At 41.3% G+C, this 20,632-nt stretch overlaps 4 protein-coding genes across 4 annotated transcripts in view; 2 read left to right on the top strand and 2 right to left on the bottom strand. All coding sequences in view use genetic code 11, as the record gives it.

Annotated features, from left to right (window-relative positions):
- The window catches only part of EGR_10214 (hypothetical protein), a gene marked incomplete at both ends in the record, with an annotated part of 8,994 nt that extends 7,822 nt beyond the window's left edge, over window positions 1–1,172 (top strand). The window contains one exon of the mRNA XM_024499463.1: window positions 1,102–1,172. Coding sequence (XP_024346128.1) covers window positions 1,102–1,172 — 71 coding nt within the window. The remainder of the gene's footprint in view (window positions 1–1,101) is intronic.
- Window positions 1,173–2,309: 1,137 nt separating this feature from the next.
- Window positions 2,310–4,124, bottom strand: EGR_10213 (Heat shock cognate protein; the record flags this gene model as incomplete). Its single annotated transcript, XM_024499462.1, has 1 exon — window positions 2,310–4,124. One exon carries the CDS (start codon window positions 4,122–4,124, stop codon window positions 2,310–2,312), a length of 1,815 nt encoding a protein of 604 aa, XP_024346127.1.
- Window positions 4,125–14,460: 10,336 nt separating this feature from the next.
- Window positions 14,461–16,356, top strand: EGR_10212 (Arginyl-tRNA--protein transferase; the record flags this gene model as incomplete). Its single annotated transcript, XM_024499461.1, has 6 exons — window positions 14,461–14,569; window positions 14,609–14,672; window positions 14,713–15,283; window positions 15,369–15,530; window positions 15,612–15,805; window positions 15,888–16,356. 6 exons carry the CDS (start codon window positions 14,461–14,463, stop codon window positions 16,354–16,356), a joined length of 1,569 nt encoding a protein of 522 aa, XP_024346126.1.
- A 226-nt stretch (window positions 16,357–16,582) lies between these two features.
- Window positions 16,583–20,632, bottom strand: part of EGR_10211 (hypothetical protein) — a gene marked incomplete at both ends in the record, with an annotated part of 6,301 nt that continues 2,251 nt past the window's right edge. The window contains 3 exons of the mRNA XM_024499460.1: window positions 16,583–16,814; window positions 17,339–17,424; window positions 19,516–19,673. Coding sequence (XP_024346125.1) covers window positions 16,583–16,814; window positions 17,339–17,424; window positions 19,516–19,673 — 476 coding nt within the window. The remainder of the gene's footprint in view (window positions 16,815–17,338; window positions 17,425–19,515; window positions 19,674–20,632) is intronic.

The raw sequence follows: 20,632 nt of genomic DNA, 5'->3' as shown, positions 1-20,632 counted from the left end.
GGATGTGTGAACAGATATGCAGTAATTACTGTGGCACTTACTATTGTGATCTGAACTGTACCAATCACACAACGCATGCATGCAAAGAATCGAGGTCCGTACTATACAATTGAGCACGCACATAGGACTGATCCCATCAACATCTGTTAAGTCATATTCTTCTGTTTGACGCAATGTTGGGCACGAAAACGTGGGTGAAAGCAGGAGCACAGGGAAGATGAGAGGTGGTTAAAGGTAATTATTCAGGTTCATGTAATACTTCGTGAAAAAGAACATTTAATGCACAAACACCTCACTTCAAAGGCAATTAGATTAGTTGGGATAAAGGGATGCACTATACTGGTCACCTCATCAATTCACTCATTCATCATAGACTGTGTCTCCTCTTATGAATTAGAGATTGGATTTAAACTGTAACAATTCTCTTTGCATCAGCAAGTAGATATTTCATTTGGCAAATTCACCCCCGAAATTGTTAACAAAAGTTCATAGAATAGCATTCGGTAGCTGTTTTTCTATCCTTACATCCTCTACGTCTATGCACTTTCCAAATTCAATTTCTTAATTTTAAAGAAGACTAACGTTGCTTAATTAGCAGATCACTCAGCAAAGCGATTGTCGTCTTTCTTTCATGCAGCTCACAGTTACTAAAATATGAAGCAAATGAAACATTTCTCTTTTCTCAAATTAAGAAGATTAATGACATACTTGAACCCGAAATCTGTGCCATCTTAATCACATATAACTAAAAATTCATTTTGAGTATCTTTGTCAGTCAATGTCCACGCCTAAAGGATTGGACATCACCCATCAATTGCTTTCTTCAGATCATTATCCATCTCTGTCTAATCCGTGGGAATTTTAGATGGTGAGAGTTGTATGGATAAAAGGTAAAAGATATCTAGTTGGTAGTCAATTGGCTTCATATTCCCAACGTACGAATAACCCTTCGTGTCTAGTTATTAACATCTACTTGACCAGCACAGTTGCATTTATTGTTGAACAGAGTGAAATTTAAGTCCATTTCTCAAACGCAAAGTTTTTTCCAGCATTGATAGGAGTGTGATCGGCAGTCACTATTCCTGCATGCACATTTTACAGGTCAGGTCAAATTATTTTTCCATCTTCGATCATTAAAATGGGTAAATGCATACATTCTCACATCTAGATAATCACATTTTTGGGTTTTGTGACTTCGTGTTTTAAAAGGTGGAAGGGTAGGGGAAGGAGTTTAATTTTCTAGCATTAGAATATCGTGGAAGTAAGTAGCCATGACTTTACTAATCCAAAAGCAATAATTCAAGGAATACATGATTCACAATATTACACCTTCGCGTTTTAAAGCAGTGAAGGGAGTTGCTTTGGCTTTTAAGGAGACAACTTTCTAACTTCTAATCCTAATCTCATGATCAATGCCCTACACCCCAACAGCAGAATCTTTCCCTCCCTCAATTCTTAAAGCAATATCGGCTGAAGAACCTTCTATAGCCAACAACACTTGACCCTAATTAAGAAATGTGCAACGGACTAATTATTGCACATTTTTACTAAAAATCCCAGCTCGGAGCGCTGGTTTGGACAGGCCGATTTTTGACTTAGATTATCCCGTCCAAATATGATAGGCCATTGTAATTATTGGCGCGGATATTTGAATGACTAAAGACAAAATGTGGAAAAATAAGTACGATTGCACACTCGGATACAAAAGTGTTCGTGGGAGGATTAAAAGCTATTATTGCTCAGTTTTGTTTAAACTTCTACTTGGTCTGTCCTGTTGTAACCACCTTGAAAGGTACCTTCTACCTTAATGACGACGAGCAGTTAGTGACCATTTTACCATACTTCCGTGGAATGAGGAACCGTTGAATCGTGGCACAAATTTGGAAGCGTCAATTTAAATAGTAAAAGCCATATGTATTTCAAGCCAATTGCATGTAATTGATTTTACTGTCCCAAACCTTAACAATATGACAAGGCCCATTGTTGAACTGCCTATGGTAATTTCATAAAAAATATGAAGTGAAGTAATAGCTGATTCCTGCTTTTGAAACTTCACTGGCCGATGACGTGTTACAAATAACTAAGTAAAGAAGTGTGCTGAATGCTTGTGGGTAAATGGATAGCTAAGTGCTTACATGTATAGTCACTGAAATGCATAGCAGGTAACAAATCCCCACGGGTTACTGTTAGGCAATCACAGCAAAGTAAGCCCATTTCCAGATTTCGTGACTTCGAGTGACCCAGGATCGAATGAAGAGGAGATAATTTAATTTGTAGACTCATCCATTTTACTTTTCATATCTCCGTGCTCACGGACTGAGTATGTTCATTGCCATGATGGGGCCACACACACTCTCAACCTTTGTGTGCATAAGCTCGTAGTCCTCCTTTGTGGCCATTTGGTCGATGTCTATTTGCTTGAGCATCGTATCACACATGGTAAGCACATTTTCGCGAAACTCCTCCGATGTCTCCTGCTTTACCTCGTCGTCCTCTATCTTGGATTTTATGGTGAAGATGTATTTCTCCAGCATAATCTTCGCTGCCATCCTACTCTTCTGCTTCTCATCCTCCCACTTCAACCTCCCCGCATCATTTAATACTTGCTCAATCTCATCCTCCGACAGACAACACCTGTTCTTAATACTGATGTCAATCTGCTTCCTCGACGACTTGTCCACTGCCGACACATCGAAAATGCCATTTTCGTCAATAGCAAAGGTCACTTGAACCCGAGGAACACCGCACGGCGCTAATGGGATACCTGACAACTGGAACTCGATCAGCAAGTTATTGTCATTTGCCGTTGTATGCCCATCCTCATACACTTGGAATGACATACTCGATTGATAGTCAGAAGATGTAGTGAAGACCTCTGACGTCTTCGTTGGGATTTTCGTGTTACGCTTTATCAACGTTGTTGTCACCAAGTCCAGTGAGTGTGGCGCCACTTCCACCAGCATCAGCGGCTTCTCATCAGTGAGACTGGATGCCAGCAACACCGCACCGTAAGCTGCTGCCTCATCCGGGTTTATGGACTTGTTCAACTTACTCTCACAAAAGAAGTTCTGCAGCAACTGCTGCACCTTTGGAATACGGGTCGATCCACCCACCAACAATACCTCGTGAACATCAGCCATGTCCAACTTGGCATCACTTAATGCCTTCTTCGCAAGCTCTAGCGTCCTAAAGAAGAGGTCTAAGCACAATTGCTCAAAACAGCGACGTGTGATCGATGCAGAGAAATTGATACCCTCAAACAGCGATTCTACATCTATGTTCGTGCGCTCAGCCGAACTCAATGTCCTCTTTGCATTTTCACACTGCTTTCTCAGACGGCTGATGGCTTTTGCGCTGGTCGTCAAATCTCTTCCCTTGTGCTCTTGCTTAAACATCTCCACGCAGTGATCCACCAGTCGAGAATCAAAGTCCTCACCTCCTAGATGCGTGTCACCACCAACGGCCTTCACCTCAAAATTTTCATTCTCTATGGACACGATAGACACATTAAAAGTACCACCACCCAAATCGTAGATGAGCACATTGCGCTGCCTGTCGACTCTCCTGTCCAAACCGTAGGCAAGCGCAGCTGCTGTCGACTCATTGATTATGCGCATCACATTCAAGCCCGCTATTTTGCCAGCATTAATCGTCGCCTGACGTTGACTGTCATTAAAACAAGCCGGTACTGTAATCACTGCATTTTTAACCCTCTCACCCAAATACGCCTCTGCGGTCTCCTTCATCCTCAGCAGCACCACAGACGAGATCTCCTCCGCTGTGAATTGCTTCGTCACACCGCGGTGCTTTACTTCAATCTTCGGCCTCTCTCCTGAATTTATCACTTTAAATGGCCATCGTCTCATGTCACCTTGCACTGCCTCATCGTTGAAACGGCGCCCAATTAGCCGTTTCACATTGAAAACCGTATGTGTGGGGTTTACGGCCGCCTGATTCTTTGCGGCATCACCGATGATTCGTTCTTTATCTCTGAAGGCCACATAACTCGGAGTTTTGCGGTAACCCAGATTGTTGGCAAGGATTTTTACCTTACCGTCTTGAAAAACACCGATACATGAGAAAGTCGTGCCCAAATCAATGCCAATAGCTGGACCTGTTGACATGCTTTCGTGGGATGCACCAATCCGTATGTGTATAGTCTGACACTGACTCTAAAAAGGGCCTTTCAAATGCGTTTTTCGATTCTTTTTTGAGGTCACTTTGGAAGAAATGATTTTTGTTAAACAACTACGAATGAAATGTCTTTCGACAAACGCTGACTGCACTGTCAGCCTGTCTTAGTTAACTACAGAAAATTGTAAATTACGAGCATCTAGGAAAGACCCGTAGTCTTTTGAAAATGAAATTTCCATGTAGGAAAGTTGCAAAAATCATGTTTAAGGGGTGATAATTTCTAGCAGGATAGCTTAATTTCATGAAACAAAAATCCACCTTCTAACAACCTGAAGGCCTAAGAAAAATTTCCCTCTCACGTGGCATTCACTTCAGTCTATATGCAAAATACCTCATTTCTATTTTACGTAAATGGCTTCTACTTTATTCACTTAAGTAGCACAAGCATTTGGACGCGTGTATCACCACTGGCGCGAGCAATGCGAGCCACAAATGCCAATCACCCTCTTGTCATTCTATGTTTAGGCAAAATAAGGGGACATGGCAGAAGTATGATGAGGGTGAATGCCGTCCTCATTTAAAACAACAAAACCGGGATTTTTAATTGTGTAGATGGCAAAGAAGCATTTATTGAGGCTGTGTGACACTTAAAACTGACTGGCTAAAAAGAAGAAAAATGTGTATGAAATCTGCCTTACTGGTAGCAGATGTTATGCATGAAGTAATGACACTTTAAATCAGTGCCAAAGCGTACTGCGATTGATCACTCAACCGAATGCAGTCACCTTAATCTTTTCAATTGAAAGTTTACTTTGAATACAATGAGAAGGTTGTACACTTCGCGAATATAATTCCTCCATGCAAAACTTCCCTCCATCTCGACGTGTTTCCCATGGAATGTAGAGCAGATGGAGCGCAAACGCATAACGCACTTTTAACAGTGCAATTTCGGAATTGAGAAAACGAATACGGGTGTGGATATTGACAGGCTTTTCCTATGGTACGGACTAGCACTCTTCTTTCATAAGCCTGCATTAACAGGAAGCTACTTTACAGGGACTGCGTCATTGGTCTAGATTTCACTCACTGTGCGAGATTGGGACTTGATGGTTAAACTTTACAGGGTGATTCTAGTCAGAGATTTTTTTAAATAGAAGCAAGATTACCACTTCCACCATGTACACTGCAATTGCATACTTCAGCAATGCACCCACAAGTAATGCCAGGTGGCCGCCAAAGTTGATTAATGTGATTTTACCATTTGAATTCTTTAGTTTAACTAAGATGGGCTTAATTAAATGCCCGTTTTTTGCAATAAACTTGTATACAGTTGGACAAACGGGGATGAGATTGAGTAGACGGGTGGTCCAGATTTCCTTATTCAACTATTTCAGAGAAGCCACCTACTGCTATGCCAGAGCTTGTGAAATCCAATCTTTGCATTCAATTCTTAAGCTTAAGGCGATAATCCCTCAATGAATAAAAGATGCATGCACATCCACAGGAAATCTCCCCATTATTGGCAAGTACATTGTTTCGCTTGAATGATTTTTCTTGCAAGTACACAGTGTTGTGGCGTGCTAGAAAGGAGGACAGGTTGAACCTCTCACAATAACTACATCGTGGAATGAAAGTTGCGGAGGAGTTATTACTAGCATTTACCTTCACCACTTCTAATATTTTGGTTTTTCACAGACAGAAGGAGCCAAATTATGGAATTTGTACTTTCAAGGCTTTGAAATGGTGGATGCTTTACATCGTGGTGGCTACAATCAGAGAGCTTCAAATTGCCTGTCTTTAAAGAAACAAGGAAGAGGGCCATCATGCAGTAGTTGCAGTTTTACTCACAAAAATTGTTTACAGTAGAAGTTTAACGAATAGCAGTGTGCTCTACCTCGTCTGCATGATCATGATTGAAGTGCTGCCAAACCATGTGTGCAATATGGCATGATTACAAATTAGTGCACCAAAACTTTTCTGCTAGGAAAAGAAGAATAGAGCTATGCTATTTGCTATTTGCAATTAATATAGTCTCCTTTCCTACTAGCTTAGTGCCTACCTCGACATTTAGCGTTTTATTGCAGCTTTGCTATTTTGCAAAATATGTATTATGAACAACACTGAGATCTGAAGTACTTTTAAACTTGGCAGTCATCCTCGACTCTATGATTAACTTACCACGAAGACACTCATGAGCCTATTCAGGCTCTACTTCAGCGCATAAACTTGAATGCTGAATCGGCACTGGTAAAGAACTTGCTGACCTTATGAATACAGCAATTTGGAATCTTTTTTATGATGAGTCATTGCCGGAGGGATTGTTGGGTGTTAAACTGTTTTTACTTACCTATCATGATTAGCACCTAAACAGCATTTCCCTTTCCTGCTTACAGCAGATTGCAGTCCTTGTAACACAATTCTGTAGTCGTCTGATCACGGACTCAATCTATCCCTTGATGGCACCAACTCCGGTGAAATTGTCCAGTTAATGGGAACCATTAAACACAGCCTCTCGCTGCAGATTAGCCTGGTGAGTTGGGCAGATAAGGGAACACATCGCGGCTGGCAGCAGCCGCGGTCAGCCAGCAGACTCGCCCGCATCTATCAAGTGCCTCCCACTTAGATTGTCTACCTGAATTGGCTGGAGGACAAAGTACCACCTCTGCCTTGTGATTAAGTCCACATTAACTCAGGTCTACTTATGGCTGAACAATACCAGGTTGCGTCTTTTCGCTTATGTTTGGTATTGCTAACCAAGTAGCTGCACGTATTTACTCGGTGGACCTGGTTTAATTATTTGGGAGGAATTTAGTGTTCTGCATCGACATGTTAGGATGGGTGGAGGATTTGTGAAGTACGGTTCCTCGATAATAGCACTAGTGCGCACTAAGGCAGAGTATATTGCTGCAAGTTGGAAAGGTCTGGCATGCCGTTAAGGACATTACTACCTCAATAGAAAGTCATCGTTCCATCACTATGCATCTACCAATAGTCAAGGGAACGAGCCTGCATCTCAGGGTGCTCGAGATTCGATGAATAACATGCATATCCAACATCCGTGCTCATCAGAAAGAATAAATTAACTCTTTTGTAAACGTACTCTTCGGTACAATGAATTAACTCCGCATTTTGCAATGTCGTTGACTGTACAGTCAAAAATTTTTTTTATTTTTTGTTAGTCATGTGTTAAATAGCATAAGCATCTTTAACTTACACATTTTTTTGGTTATTTGAAGGATTGACAATCTCAATGACTTAAATATAAGATGACATTTTCCGCTAAGTGTAGATGTATATGAAATTAATTACCTTGGCAGGTTTACTGAATCCTTGGGTAATCAGAATGTCAGCCGAACACCAAAAGGAAAGATGACTTCTGATTAAATACACTGATTTCAGAGTAAGGACTGCAGAAAATATCTTGCATTATTTTTGGCGTGTAACTTCTGCATGATCTTGACACCATCAAGAACAGTAGATTTCATAGAGCGTTGAAGGGTTGTCTTAAAATTATGGTCTGTCAAAAGAAGAGAACTGAGTGAGTGTACCGAATTTAACAGCTTCCAGCCCTGCCGAATGTACTAAAAGTCAGTTTCTAATTTTCGTAAAATTGAACGCCCGAAACCCTGAATCTGGGTTGTTTATGTTGTTATCAACATCTCCTACAAGTACTTGACAGTAGTGCTGTCACGGGGAAGCTGCCTATTATGAATTGCCAGTGATGGAAAAATTACTAAACTGTAAGTTTTCCTTTGAATGACCGTGGTTATATGGGATAATAAGGCACCATAACTTATCATATATTGTTTAGTAGGTTCCCCTTATTATGCCGGCTTTGGCCGTCAGATGGTTTTGGTTCAGAAATGAAAGGAAGAAAAAAGAAAGAAGGAAGGAAGAAAAGCCAAATCAAAAGAAGGAAGACAGCTATTTTCACAAGTAGAACGCGGGAGTGCAATTAACTGCTCCAAATAAAATCAACAGGGCTCCTTGGCGCACACACAAGGTCAATACGGCTTCTGGTCATTTCTCGGTACCACAGGGCCACAGTATGTCCACTACTGACAGCAAATGTCCTTTATTTCCTAGGTCTTCTACAGAGCATGACAAGCCATGGATACATACCAATCATCATACACTCTCCACACTTCGTCATGAATGCAAAGGGTCACCGACTACTGACTGTGCTTTAGTAAACGAGTTGAAAAGACGCAAAATCAAAAGGGAGAAGCAGGGAAATGTTTTTAACCATTACTAGGACATGGCCAACGTAGTCCTCCACTGATCGCATATGGCTTAATGGTCCAGCGAATTATTGGTGGCTTGTACATAGTAGCAACAGAAGTACAGTTGGCTACACTCATGCACCAACTATCCACACCTTTGCTCATACCAATTCAAAGGGTGCCACTGTTGATTGTAATGGCATTTGTATGAGCAAAACGTGTAAAGCAAAGCCTACTCATATCCTCAACGTAAGAATGTGAGTAGATTCACCAATTAGCGGCCCACAGATGTCGGGACTGTAGGCTGAGCTAGTTTTATTCGCCAATATACCGAGGATTACCTTTTTTACTGTGCACAATCAACGCACAACTTTGAGATATTTGTGCTATTTCTCTACGCTGCACTATTCCTAAATAAATCTGAAGACATGGCCGACCAAATGAACCTAAATTAGGTGATGATGGATTACTGATTGACCTTGAAATGTCAGTCGTATGTCAGCTTAACACTGGGATTTGAAGTAGGCCACCAGACCATCACCTCAGCACCCAACAGTAGTAGTCGTTCGTTCATATAAATAGCTCATTTGCTCAAATAAACAATACTGCTGGAGGGGAATCGAGTAGGCTAATCAGCGTTGCTCGTAAGGAAAAAAAGGAGTAAAGCAGGCAATAAAAAATAAATTATACAAATGGTGTAGAAGGTTAACAAGATAACTTTTGCATCGAATTGAGAGTGGTGCCACCACTCTTAGGACTGAGACATCACAATTCATGAAGCACCTGGCAATACATATCACTTGGCAGTTACTACTTAGTTTGCGAATCGGATCCCAAATGTATTATGACAGCTCTAGTTCCTGAGATGCAAAATATGATTCCCATTTTATGCACCACCTTCCAAGTCTCGGTTCACCTTTAACATTCTCTTTTAGGTTAGTTTTTTTTATCAGTAGACTCTCTTAGCTCTTATACGGTTCCTTTGTTCGCAGAAAGGAAAAAGATTGAACAAACTTCACAGAGCACCTACAATATTTCCTTGGAATGAAGAAAAAGATAAGTACCAGACCAGTTTGATTTTTTTTGGAAGAACGAGAGCTATGATATTCTACCACTCTATGGTGGAGTAGAGCTACCTGCAGAAGTTAGGCAAGATAAAAATGCGAACAAGATCACCTGCGATGAAGAGGCGACTACTAGAAACATCTGCTGAAAATGAGTTAGAATCTATTATAGAACGCTTGAATGTTGGGGTCCAATGACCAGGGGAAGACGTGAGATCCTTGCCACTGTCATTACCGCCTCCAGCAACAAACACTTCTACCAAAATAGACCCCTCTGGATGTAGTACTGAAGTGATAATGCACTACATTCGGTTATCCTTACTGTCCAGCTTACTACTAGGGAGCATTTCAGCAGTAAGTAAATTTGAAGCTGATTAGCTCATTTTGCTATAAAAACTGACGACTTGCTCACCACTGTTAGGAATGTGAACAGCTCCGCTTTCATGTCTAGCCCTGGGCTTGGTAGACAGTGTAATCAGTCCTAAAATCACGGCAACTCGATAGACTGCGTCAATGCCAACTTAAAAGAGGAAATAAATTTCAGGCAGGTTATTCATTAATACACTTGGCATTCTATCAGCATTATGTCTTCTGTCGTAACCTCCACAGGCGAGAAAAAGACAATTGCTTGCTACAGTAGAGCATTTACTTCGCAAATTTGACATCAGTGGCGCGTTTTTGATCTGGTCGTTGTACAAATTCGTCTATTCTACCTAAGATGGCAATTATAATCATCGCCATTCCTATTGATTATGAAAACACTATCTGCAAGTAGAACACGCGACTGTCCATCTTCCTTTGCAGCAATTGGTCAGCAGGGAATAATAAATTATCTCTTTTGTCTCCATCTACTTTGAGGTAGCAGTCGAGCAATTTCTAGGACACCAGATAGACAGGCTTGCTAATGTTACGGACATTATTACCGCATCTATGCCAATTTAGGCTTACCAGCAAGCGCATATCTCTTGCACATCCAAATTCCTATCTCATTAAGAGGACTGTGGTGGACTGTGAATGATTGGAGCGTTGTCTACAGAGTTAAGCAAAAGCGGCATAGTCTTCTACAATCAAGTAAGTAGCCGCGTTTTGTGGGATGGAGTCTGCATGACAAACGCACTTGCGCATGAGGAAAAGCACGTTCAATACGTCACTGCACTGTTTGGCACTAAGAGGTGAAGTATGGTAAAAGACTTAGGGGACGCAGGAGAATATCAGCTCTGGAAAAATCTGCTCACGCCTTATGCGTCATAACTTATAGCTGCGCTAACCAACGTATCTAGATCATCCTTGTCCTCGTAGTTGTGGCAAGTATCAATCGAAATGACAGATTACTGGGTCTTAAGTTTGGCTGTTGAGGGTTAATGGTGGCCTTCAAAGTGCAGTAGGGGCACGCATGCCGTGTTAATCTCAGTTGCAATGCAGTTTTTAACAGAAGATCTATTTGCTGAAGAAAATTTGATAAAGTTGTGAGGATGAGAAGCAATAAACCCTATTTTTCTTAGATGGGTGTAAAATAGGACGGTCGCCGTCTAACAGGGTGTAGAATTGGTTGGCGTAGGAAGCTCTGAATGGTAGTAATTACCTAGGAAATGTTAAACTAGGAATAGCATAAACATAATGCAGATGTCCATCGAGTCCTCCCAAAGTTGTGATTAGTCAAGGTAGTAAGGCAGAACATGAATTACTAGGACACCAATGAAATGGCGGGCTACTAGGACGCTTCAAAGATCACGCCGCAAATCGTAGTGTAGTAGAGCAAAGCAGAGTGGAGCACAGTCTCCAAAGCCTTATTTGTGTCTGCGTAGACCAACACATAGATTAACGAGACATCAAGTCATCACAGCTATATAATGCATAGGGTGCTTTGGTAGGTGAATGCCATCTACAGTATATTAATATGCCAGAATACCTTGAAAAGATGCCCTTTTCAAATCACCTAACACTGTGTTGTTCCCCTTCTTTTTCTTCTTTTAATGCACAAAATCTCCCAAGTTAAACGAACTATCAAAAGACCTTTTTAATGTTGAAAGATATTTTGTGGTGATGGAATTGCGTTGCAGATCATGAGTCTCTTGTTCTTTGACAAGTGTTAAAAGCAGTTATGAGAGTACTAAAATTGACAGTAGAACCTGGCGTACTGTAGAACGGAGTTGGTTCTGCTGGTGTAAGTTTAAGGACTGTCATTAGTAACCGGTGCAGTTGTCATCACCACCATGATTCCAGCGTGACAAGGCAACGGGCAACGGAAGCTAGCAAATTTGAGGAAGAACTCCAATGCTCCTCAAGTATCTGTCACAAATTTTTGATGAAATATTGCAAATTCTGAAGCCATCGATACCTCAATGCTTGAATACAAAATGCAAAGGAAAACGTGAATGCTCGAAGAGGAGCTGCATTGAGGGGAGCACACGATTTCAAAACCTTGGAATGTGTCCAGTAAGATTGGTCTCATGCCAAAGTTTTTCCTCCAAAAATCCTGATAATTAATCATAACGAGCTGCCTAACTTTGTGAGACCCTTCAGCGCCACTAGGAATTCAGCCAACACACTTGATTTTGACTGGTACAACTGCGCTTTTAAGTCGATAACGTGCCTAAAAGAGATACCATGACACCTCATAAAAGCATTAATAAAATTAAAGCATTTCGAATAAATCAAGCCCGAATGCGTGATCGGATCTTGTGCATTAGAAATGACGAATCTTTTTTGGTACTTGCCGGTAGAGAAAATTAACTTGAGGATATTTTTAACGGTGAAATGGGCTTAAAAATTCAAAAAAACTAGCAAAAAAGTGTCTCTGTTAAAAGGGGGTTTGCAGTGCATGTATCATGCATCGAAGAACCAAAATTGCCAGTCAGAGTTGAAAAGGAGGTGCAAAAATCCCGCGAATGAGTAAAAATTTGATTTACCCGATTGTCTATGCAGCGTTCGGTTTACCGACCAGTTGAATGGGGGCACGACCAAAAAGATGAATAAATGAGTAGCTGAGGGAGCATGGTAATGTTGTCATTTTACTGATAAATGAGTGAGTTGATGGGTTTGACTTGGAGGCTGAATGATTGACTGATTATTAAGTTAATATGTATATATGCAAGGACTTCGACGAACTGGTTTTCTGTATTTTTAGTCAAAAGTGTAACTAAGCAGAAACTGCTAGGACAATAAAGCAGATGCACAATTTTCATTATCTCATATTTTACAGGAAAAATTTTAATTGATTGTGCGTTTAGTTGACACTGAGTTAGAGTCCACCAACCTTGACATAGCACCCGAGATGCACCTAGTATAGCGAGTTTATCTGGTTATCGTGGTTTGGTATAACTACCGCATTCAGATGCATAAGTTGGCACATAAACTTCAAGATAATTACTGCCACACGGCAGACAAAAGGGCATTCTGCATTACTTCCCATTTCGTCATTCTGCGTTTGCATACTCCCGACAAGTATTGCCAAATAAGGCGGCGTTTCATTGGTTCATCTGTCGGTTAAAATAGCAAGGGGGCGATTTTACTCACACACATTTTTGAGGAAAATGATAATATTTTAATGAAAGAGTAAATAAAGAAATGGAAAAATACCTGAGTGTTGGTTCTTTCTGGTTGCAAGGAGTTCTACTAAAGACTTCACGTTATTTCTTTCCCAGGTAACATATCACCACAACCGCTTCTATTGCCAAACTGGCATGCGCCGCTGCTGTTACACCCTCGAGATTAATTGATGCTGTTAATACCACAGCTAGGAAATGGCAATTTTTGTCTACATCTTGAAGGAAACTGCACGCAGACCCAGAAAATTTTGCTTTCAGGAGGTCTGCAAATGCATTACAACATACAGACTACTTGTACTGAAATTGTGGAGGTGCTACTGTTGTTCACAATGGCAAGCCCACCGGCCCGTGAATGGAAGCTGATCATATTTACTGATATTGGTATTTAAAGTCGGTCTATGAGTAGCGTAGGCCGCTCGGTGGAGATGAATAAGAGCGTGAGATTTGAGACCTTCTAGAATGCATTCAAGCAACCATAAAGGAGGGACCTCTAGAGAATCGCAATAGGCATGTTGTCAGCGTTTGCAAAAGTCCACAACACTTACTGATGCAAAATGAGGCTTGATGGGTATAAACTGTATAATTTAGCAAAGCTTGAATTTGGTTTTTGAATGAGTTAGGGCTAGGTTTAGGGTCATCTTGATGCTTAGATTGCTGCTAATGCATCCTGGTTCATTACAGCTAACAACCGTCACGTTAGAAAAGCTGAAAATTGTCAGGCCAAGACCGTCGACTCCCAAAGGATCATTGAAGCGGTTACGAATGTTAGGAGGGAGGCGCAACAGCTCGCGGAGGGACTTTATTCGCTTCCATCACGATGGTCATTACGATGGCCAGGCGCCTCTACCAATTCACGTGTTGATGTATGAGCATTCTAGCAAATGTAGTTTAAACGTGGAAAGGTTGAGTAAGTAGACGAGATAAACAAGAAGCTGGTAGATATTATTAAAAAAAATCTTTTAATTAATAATAAAGGTCTACAAAATGGGTTATGGAAACAAATAAGGCAGTGCATGCATGCACATTTATTTGTGTCAAATTACATTTAGGATGTTCCTTAAAACTTTAACTTAAAATCTGCAAGTTATGCATTTTCGAAAATGCGGTTTGGTGTCTCTTTGAGGAGTCAATGTATTTTACTTATTGAGTCTGCCCTAGTTACCTTCCAGCTCTTTATTCCCTAATGTTTCCTTTGTCCCTATGCTCACAATCAAGTGGTTCCTTGTTTGCCTTTTACTATTTAAATTGGTAAATTGCTTTTTTACCATTACTGGATTCTTTTGTACAATACGATACTAATTGGTAATTTAAATTGTATTTTAGATGAAGTGAGATTACGATATGATTGGCGCAGGTTAACGTCGAACACGCTTTCCAAATTCAAGGTCTCTCGTCGCTGATTGGTCGGCTTCACGCTCATTGGGAATATAAAAGTTGAAGAAAATTGGCGAAACACCGCATTCTACTTTCGCGGCTTTCACCTGTATCGGCATGAAACAGCATTCAGATCCCACTTTTTCACTCATCGAACTTGAAGGAGAGAAATTAAGTGATTCCTGCCGATACTGCGACGATACTACCTCACCAAAAGCAGCATGGCGTAAGTCGATTTTACTCGTATTACCTTCATCACGCATAGACATATCATCCAGTAGTCTTAACGTGGCCGACTACAGACTCCTCATGGATCAGGGATGGCGTCGGTAAGCACCTAGCATCACCCCTTTTTCATTTATAATTTAGACACGGAAATCACGTTTACAAGACGATGAATAGGAAGACGTGTTGTCCAGCCTACCCAATCAGGTGTGACACGGAGCATTTTAGGATCTCGAAGTCACAGAAGAGGGTGTTAAATATTGTGGCAAACTTTTTGCAGAAAGGTAAATCTCCGAATGCTGCTGGGAAATCACGAGATGTCTGCATCGATTCCGTCAGCAGTGTAGATAGCCTCTTCGATAAAAATGATGCCACCGACTCTTCACCTGTTAGAGAAGGCTTTGACGTCGAAACCAGTGCCTGTGTCAATATTCAAAAGCCAGCTGAGAGAAATACATCAAAAGATTCGGGCATATATGAGAATGCAAGCCAAGTTTTAACAAATGGACGATCGGGATCCTCAAAACGAAATCGATGGCAGGCTAAACAGGAACGTATGGCTCAACGGGCCGAGAAAACTGGTGTTCCTTACGAAGAAATCTTGAAAGCTGACTCTCAGAGTCGGAAGAATCGTTCTGAAAAGAACCAGGCAAAGGAAATTGAGGAATACCTGGAACAGGAAAAGGCAAAAGGAAATGCCGTACACACTTTAGACGTAAGCGAACTTATTCTTTTGGTTGTGTGTCGTGTACTGTCAGGGTGCGTGCTAATATTAAGCCCGGCTATGCCATCTTGAATAGATCCGGTTGTGCAAATGCTCACCTCGGTCCTCAGAACTCAGTGAGACTTTGGATGAGGAATACAAACTGTACTACAACTACCAGGTCGGTGTTCATCATGCGGCACCGGCAAGCATAAGTCCTGAGGCATTCGAGGAATTTTTAGTTGATTCCAATCTCGTGGTAAGTCCATTTCAATGAGTTGCCACTGTAACGTATCAATCGAATTCGTACTGGCAATCCTGTAATTCCATTTAACTGTAGAATGCACACGATGCCGCAGCGGAAGTCGCTGGCGCTCCACAATTCGGTTCCTATCACCAACAGTACTGGCTGGATGGAAAGAAGTTGATTGCCGTTAGTGTGGTGGACTTGGTTCCGGGTTGTCTTTCCTCCGTTTACTTCTTCTACGATCCTGAATACGCATTCCTCAGTTTGGGCACCTACTCGGCTCTTCGGTTAGTTTAGGTCGACCACAAAGTAGTTCGTTCTAGAAGCAAACTGGTTGTTTTATAAATACCTGTGGGGTTTCTTTTGCAGAGAGATTGCATTTGTTCGACACCTTCAACGAACCTACGGAGCGGTCGTACCCGCCCTTGCCGACTTCACACAATACTATTTAGGCTACTACATCCACTCCTGCCCCAAGATGCACTACAAGGCTCAGTTTTCACCCTCCTACCTTGCCTGTCCTGAGACACACGCCTGGGTTCCCATAGAGAAGTGCAAGCGCCTGCTAGACCAAAGCAAGTATCGTCGATTTGCAGAGGAGGATGTAGAGAGCGCATCAACCACACAATGTGGCCATGAAACGAAACTTCAGCTACCCTTCTCCTTAACTCTGGCATCCACGTTGCCCAAAGGAGGTTTTGCAGTGGAAGGCAAAACAATAGTCACGACCCTCAATTACGCCGAAGGTGTGGTGTCCAAGAGGGATCTGCAACTCATGCGCGAGTGGACCAGTCTTGTCAACAACACTGGGACCATGTGCATTAGCTGTACTAACTAGAACTGTAGGAATAGAAAGTGTTACCATGAATTTTCTGAATATTACTACTGCCTTGTGCCATTTTAGGAATGCACGTCATGGCTTCCAGTCACCCCAAACTCGACCTCACTGCACAGGTTGGCAGGTATTTCGTACATTCGATCAAAGTTTGCATGATGAAATGCACTGTGATTTGCATCACGTGGTCGGAATGACACGAAATCCTGCGTCAAATATATTAGTAGTACTAAAGGTGTGAATATATCCGTTGCCATGACCCATCACCTCCATCAGCAATGCAGTTGAATAACAATTTGTATCCAGATGCGTAAATCTGATCAGCGTCATTTTGCGGTCCGGTTGATGTGCCATTTAGAACAGCGGTAGCACCCACATTATTTTGATACAAGTAACCGGTGTATTGTAAAGCATTTAAAAGCCTATTGAGAGCAAAATTTGCTGAGTTGGCTTGCAATTTCCTAAAAGAGATAGAAGAGAACGGGCACCTCTTAGCTGTTGTATCAATCACATCATTCAATTGCAAGAGAGTGACTGCCGTAACATGCTAATTTAGCACCAGAAGCGGCTGTGATGATGCGCTACATGGAAGAGAAGTAACATCAAAGCATTTCGTGCGATTTCTTGCATCCAGAATATACCAACTCTTGCGCGTTTTGCCGTTCCTTTATTCATTCTCTCAATGAAGCATCGACATTTTTCCAACAAATCCGCGTGAGTAAAATCGCCTTCGTGCTATTTTTAACTGTCGAACGGACCAATCAAGTGCCACCTTTTTGGCCAAACTTTGCTAAGGGAAACACGCGCAGCATGACGAAATGGGAGTGATGTGGCATGTGGCAGCAGATATGTTGGTGATGCTTATGCACCAGCTTAACTCTTCAACGCAGCAGTTGAACCAAACCACGATATCCAGATTAATTTGCTATGTTCAGTTCGTCTTTGTTTCCTTGATAATATTTGCAAACTCTAAATTTGGTCTTACCGAAAAGCATAATCAACAAAGCCTTTCCTGTATAATATTAGACAATGCAATTTGTGCGTCTTCTTCATTGTTTTGCCAGTTGACTCCTAGTTCCCCTTTTGAGTAAAGATGCATAGAACCACCTCACCAAAGTCCATACATCTAAGCCGATATCAGCCAGAGATCTGGTAATTTAATAGCAACTTAATCATTAATTTATATCTTATTTACTTATCCACTCACTCATTTATTCATTTATGGATGCTGACGATTTCCACTATTATCAAGGCGGCATAAGCCCCCACCTACTCGCGTAAATAAACTCTTACTTGCACTACAAGATATAAGGAATGATTGGAAGATCCGCGTGAGTTGGTCATCACAATTCATTGCCCGCCGTTTAATCCCATACAGTCAGGTGGATCAATTGTGCAGACAAAGCGCTGGACTGCACACGCTGTTCGGACGTTTGTTCAGTGGCCGATATCTTTTGCTCGAGTTGGAGCAGAACATGGTTGGCCACGTATGATGGAGCACGAATGACTGCAGGAATAAACTAACAGTCAAGATCGAATTATCGCCAATATACAAACGTGATCTTAGAAGTATGGCGCAATTTCAATTAACGCATATAAAATAATTACCTTACAAGGAGGCATCTCCTACTAGTGATTTATGACATTAGTCTTTCTTTTGTTTGGAATAAGTAGGACATCAAACGACCTCCTCCTCTAGGTGAAAATTCTACGGAATTCATGACGCACGGATATTCAAGACCGAGTTCCATTTCGGTAGCGGAGTTAATGCTGAGTCCGCCCAGCTGGGATGGTAAGCTCCACGAGTTGTTAGAAGTCCTTCCGAGAGCTATTCCGATCGGGTTTAGATAGCCTCTCAAATCGGTGTCAAACATGCATCACTAATGCAGGTACCACCAAAGCTGATGGATTAGCGGATTCCTTCATTGACTGGACATTTTCATTGTTGTGCAGAGCAGTTGTCCACAGTGATGTCATAGATATCTGCTACCTGTCGATTGTGGCATTTGTTCGTTAATGTTCAGTGAAGAAGCTTTTATGCTTTTATTTCTTTAGGAGAGACCTGATCGGAAATGGTTCCTGTTTGAGAGGCTGGAACCAAAGTTTTTTGCTCATTTAACATAGATTAATCTAAAGTAGCAACAATATCACCGTGTGAATTTCGCCTTATCTTTTAATTTTCCTTTAATCAAAGAAAACTGGTAGCCTTATAATCAATGCAGGGATCCGCTTTATGAATGGAGCTAGTTCATTTGGGTTGCTGCATCGGTGCTAAATCTACATAAATAAACTCCATACTGATGTATTCACCTATTTCTATCTGGTAAAGTATTTCGTTGGAGGTCGACTTACGTTAGGAATAAAACAACGAAGTGGCGAGATATGTGATGCAAGAGAGGGCTGTTTATCCAGCATACAAATCAGATGGGATCTTCTGATGCTCGTAAAAATACGGCAGGAGCACTGGAAGCAATGCGAATTCCATCTAAATCACTCTCATTCAATTCCGTCTGATCCTAAAAATCTATGTCAATGTAGTGATCTTTGGGTTTTACAACTAAAATTATACCCCTTTAGCTTGCCAAGTGATAGTTCAAGCTGGACTGTTTAAACTAGGACATCTGATACATTGCATACCATTTGATAGACGCTTTGGTGCTGAAACTATGCTAACCCCAAACAGTATAGACACCTAAGAAGTCGCAGAGGCTTCGATGTTTGCCTGAATAACAGCCCCTAACCACTATCCACCTGACAAACTCTGCACCTAGAACGAGACCTTGAAAGCCGACGTCATTCATTCTTGACAGCAATAGAGAGAGCACACGAGACCTTAGTAAGTGAATACTGACTAAAAGATTTTCAAAATACCTCAATACATCTGGTAAAAGGAAGATTTCAACAAAAGAGCAAATTGACGCCCCTTGCTCTACGAAGTCAGGCAAAAGTCGAGAATAGCTGCTAGTCAACCAGTCATGGAAGCGAATAAAGTGAAGAGTGAATTATAAAGTTAACCCTTTGTCAATCAGGGAAAACGTTGTTTTAAATGATTTCATTGGTTGGGCAGAAAAGGTCTTGAAAGGTGGCCACTGCGTTACAAAGTCCAAATGACATTGCCTGGAATTCATGAAGCCGGTGTGACAACATATTTTTTCCACTTACCAGCATCTCTCTTTCAGATCCAGCTTGAAGATTCACCTGGTTCTTTGATTGAAAGCACATGAAATTCAAACCAACTTTTAAGAGCGACACACATTCTTTAGTATTTTGGCATTTTAAGCCCATTTCAGCGTTACAAATATGCACACAATCTTTTTTTTCTGCCAATATGTAATAATGAAGAAGTTTCACACTAAAAATGCATCGACTTCATTCCGCTTTCACTTGACGAAAATTGTTGTGCGATTTGGATTGTCTTCAACGCACAAACGCAGCTGCACTAATCGTAATTAGACAAGTTGAATGAATTTTTATTTTCTGCATTCTTACAGAAAAAACATTAACATGGGACCACCCTTATCGATATAAGTAAAGTTTTCTCAAGTAGCGCAATCCCCTCGATACATTTGGTAGTGATACCTGAAGGCGTCAGAGACTTCAACTTTCTTCCTCGCTTTGTCAGAATCTTTTGGCAAATATTTGCGACGGCTTAAGCTTCCACCACAAATTACCTGACTGCTGTCGTGTAGGATGTCATATCATGTTGGAATGACGACAAAGATGATAATCTCGCAAATTTTTCATGACAGCTCTCTAAACTGACGTCAATGAAGCCTGCATTGTATGGCATTGTGCCAGAGTTTTACCGGTTGAGTAGTTCCTTCTACAGCTGCTTTAAGCACCGATGGATTTGTTTGTTATATAAGCGAAAATGCGGATTTGAAAACTCTCTTTAAAGACCGGAAAATAAAGACTGATGGTATGGAGCGCAGTTTGTTTGTGTGATGGGCTGTTGTTCTGTGTAAATGGCGCAATTAAATGCATCATTCAAACTAGGGGCTTTTTTTTAAAGGATAGGAATAGGAAGATAAAAAATTATTCAAAGAATCGACACAGGCATTTTCTCAAATTATCCTGGAATACGAATGTATAATAATGCGCATGATGTGTACTAGACAGCTGTGATGAATCGACACAGACACATGCAAGTCTTTACAGACCGCGCCTTCTCTCTGCTTCAACCCCCTCGCGCTCTACGGTGTAATCCTCAGAATCATGCTGGTGGTCTGCCAACTCATCCGTGCCTTCGTAGTTCATGTACTGTCATCCTACTTTGGCT

Source organism: Echinococcus granulosus, assembly GCF_000524195.1.
Source record: "Echinococcus granulosus chromosome Unknown EG_S00199, whole genome shotgun sequence".
Lineage (NCBI taxonomy): Eukaryota > Metazoa > Platyhelminthes > Cestoda > Cyclophyllidea > Taeniidae > Echinococcus > Echinococcus granulosus.
The sequence above is the reverse complement of the archived record's forward strand: the minus strand, read 5'-3'. Positions and strand labels throughout refer to the sequence as shown.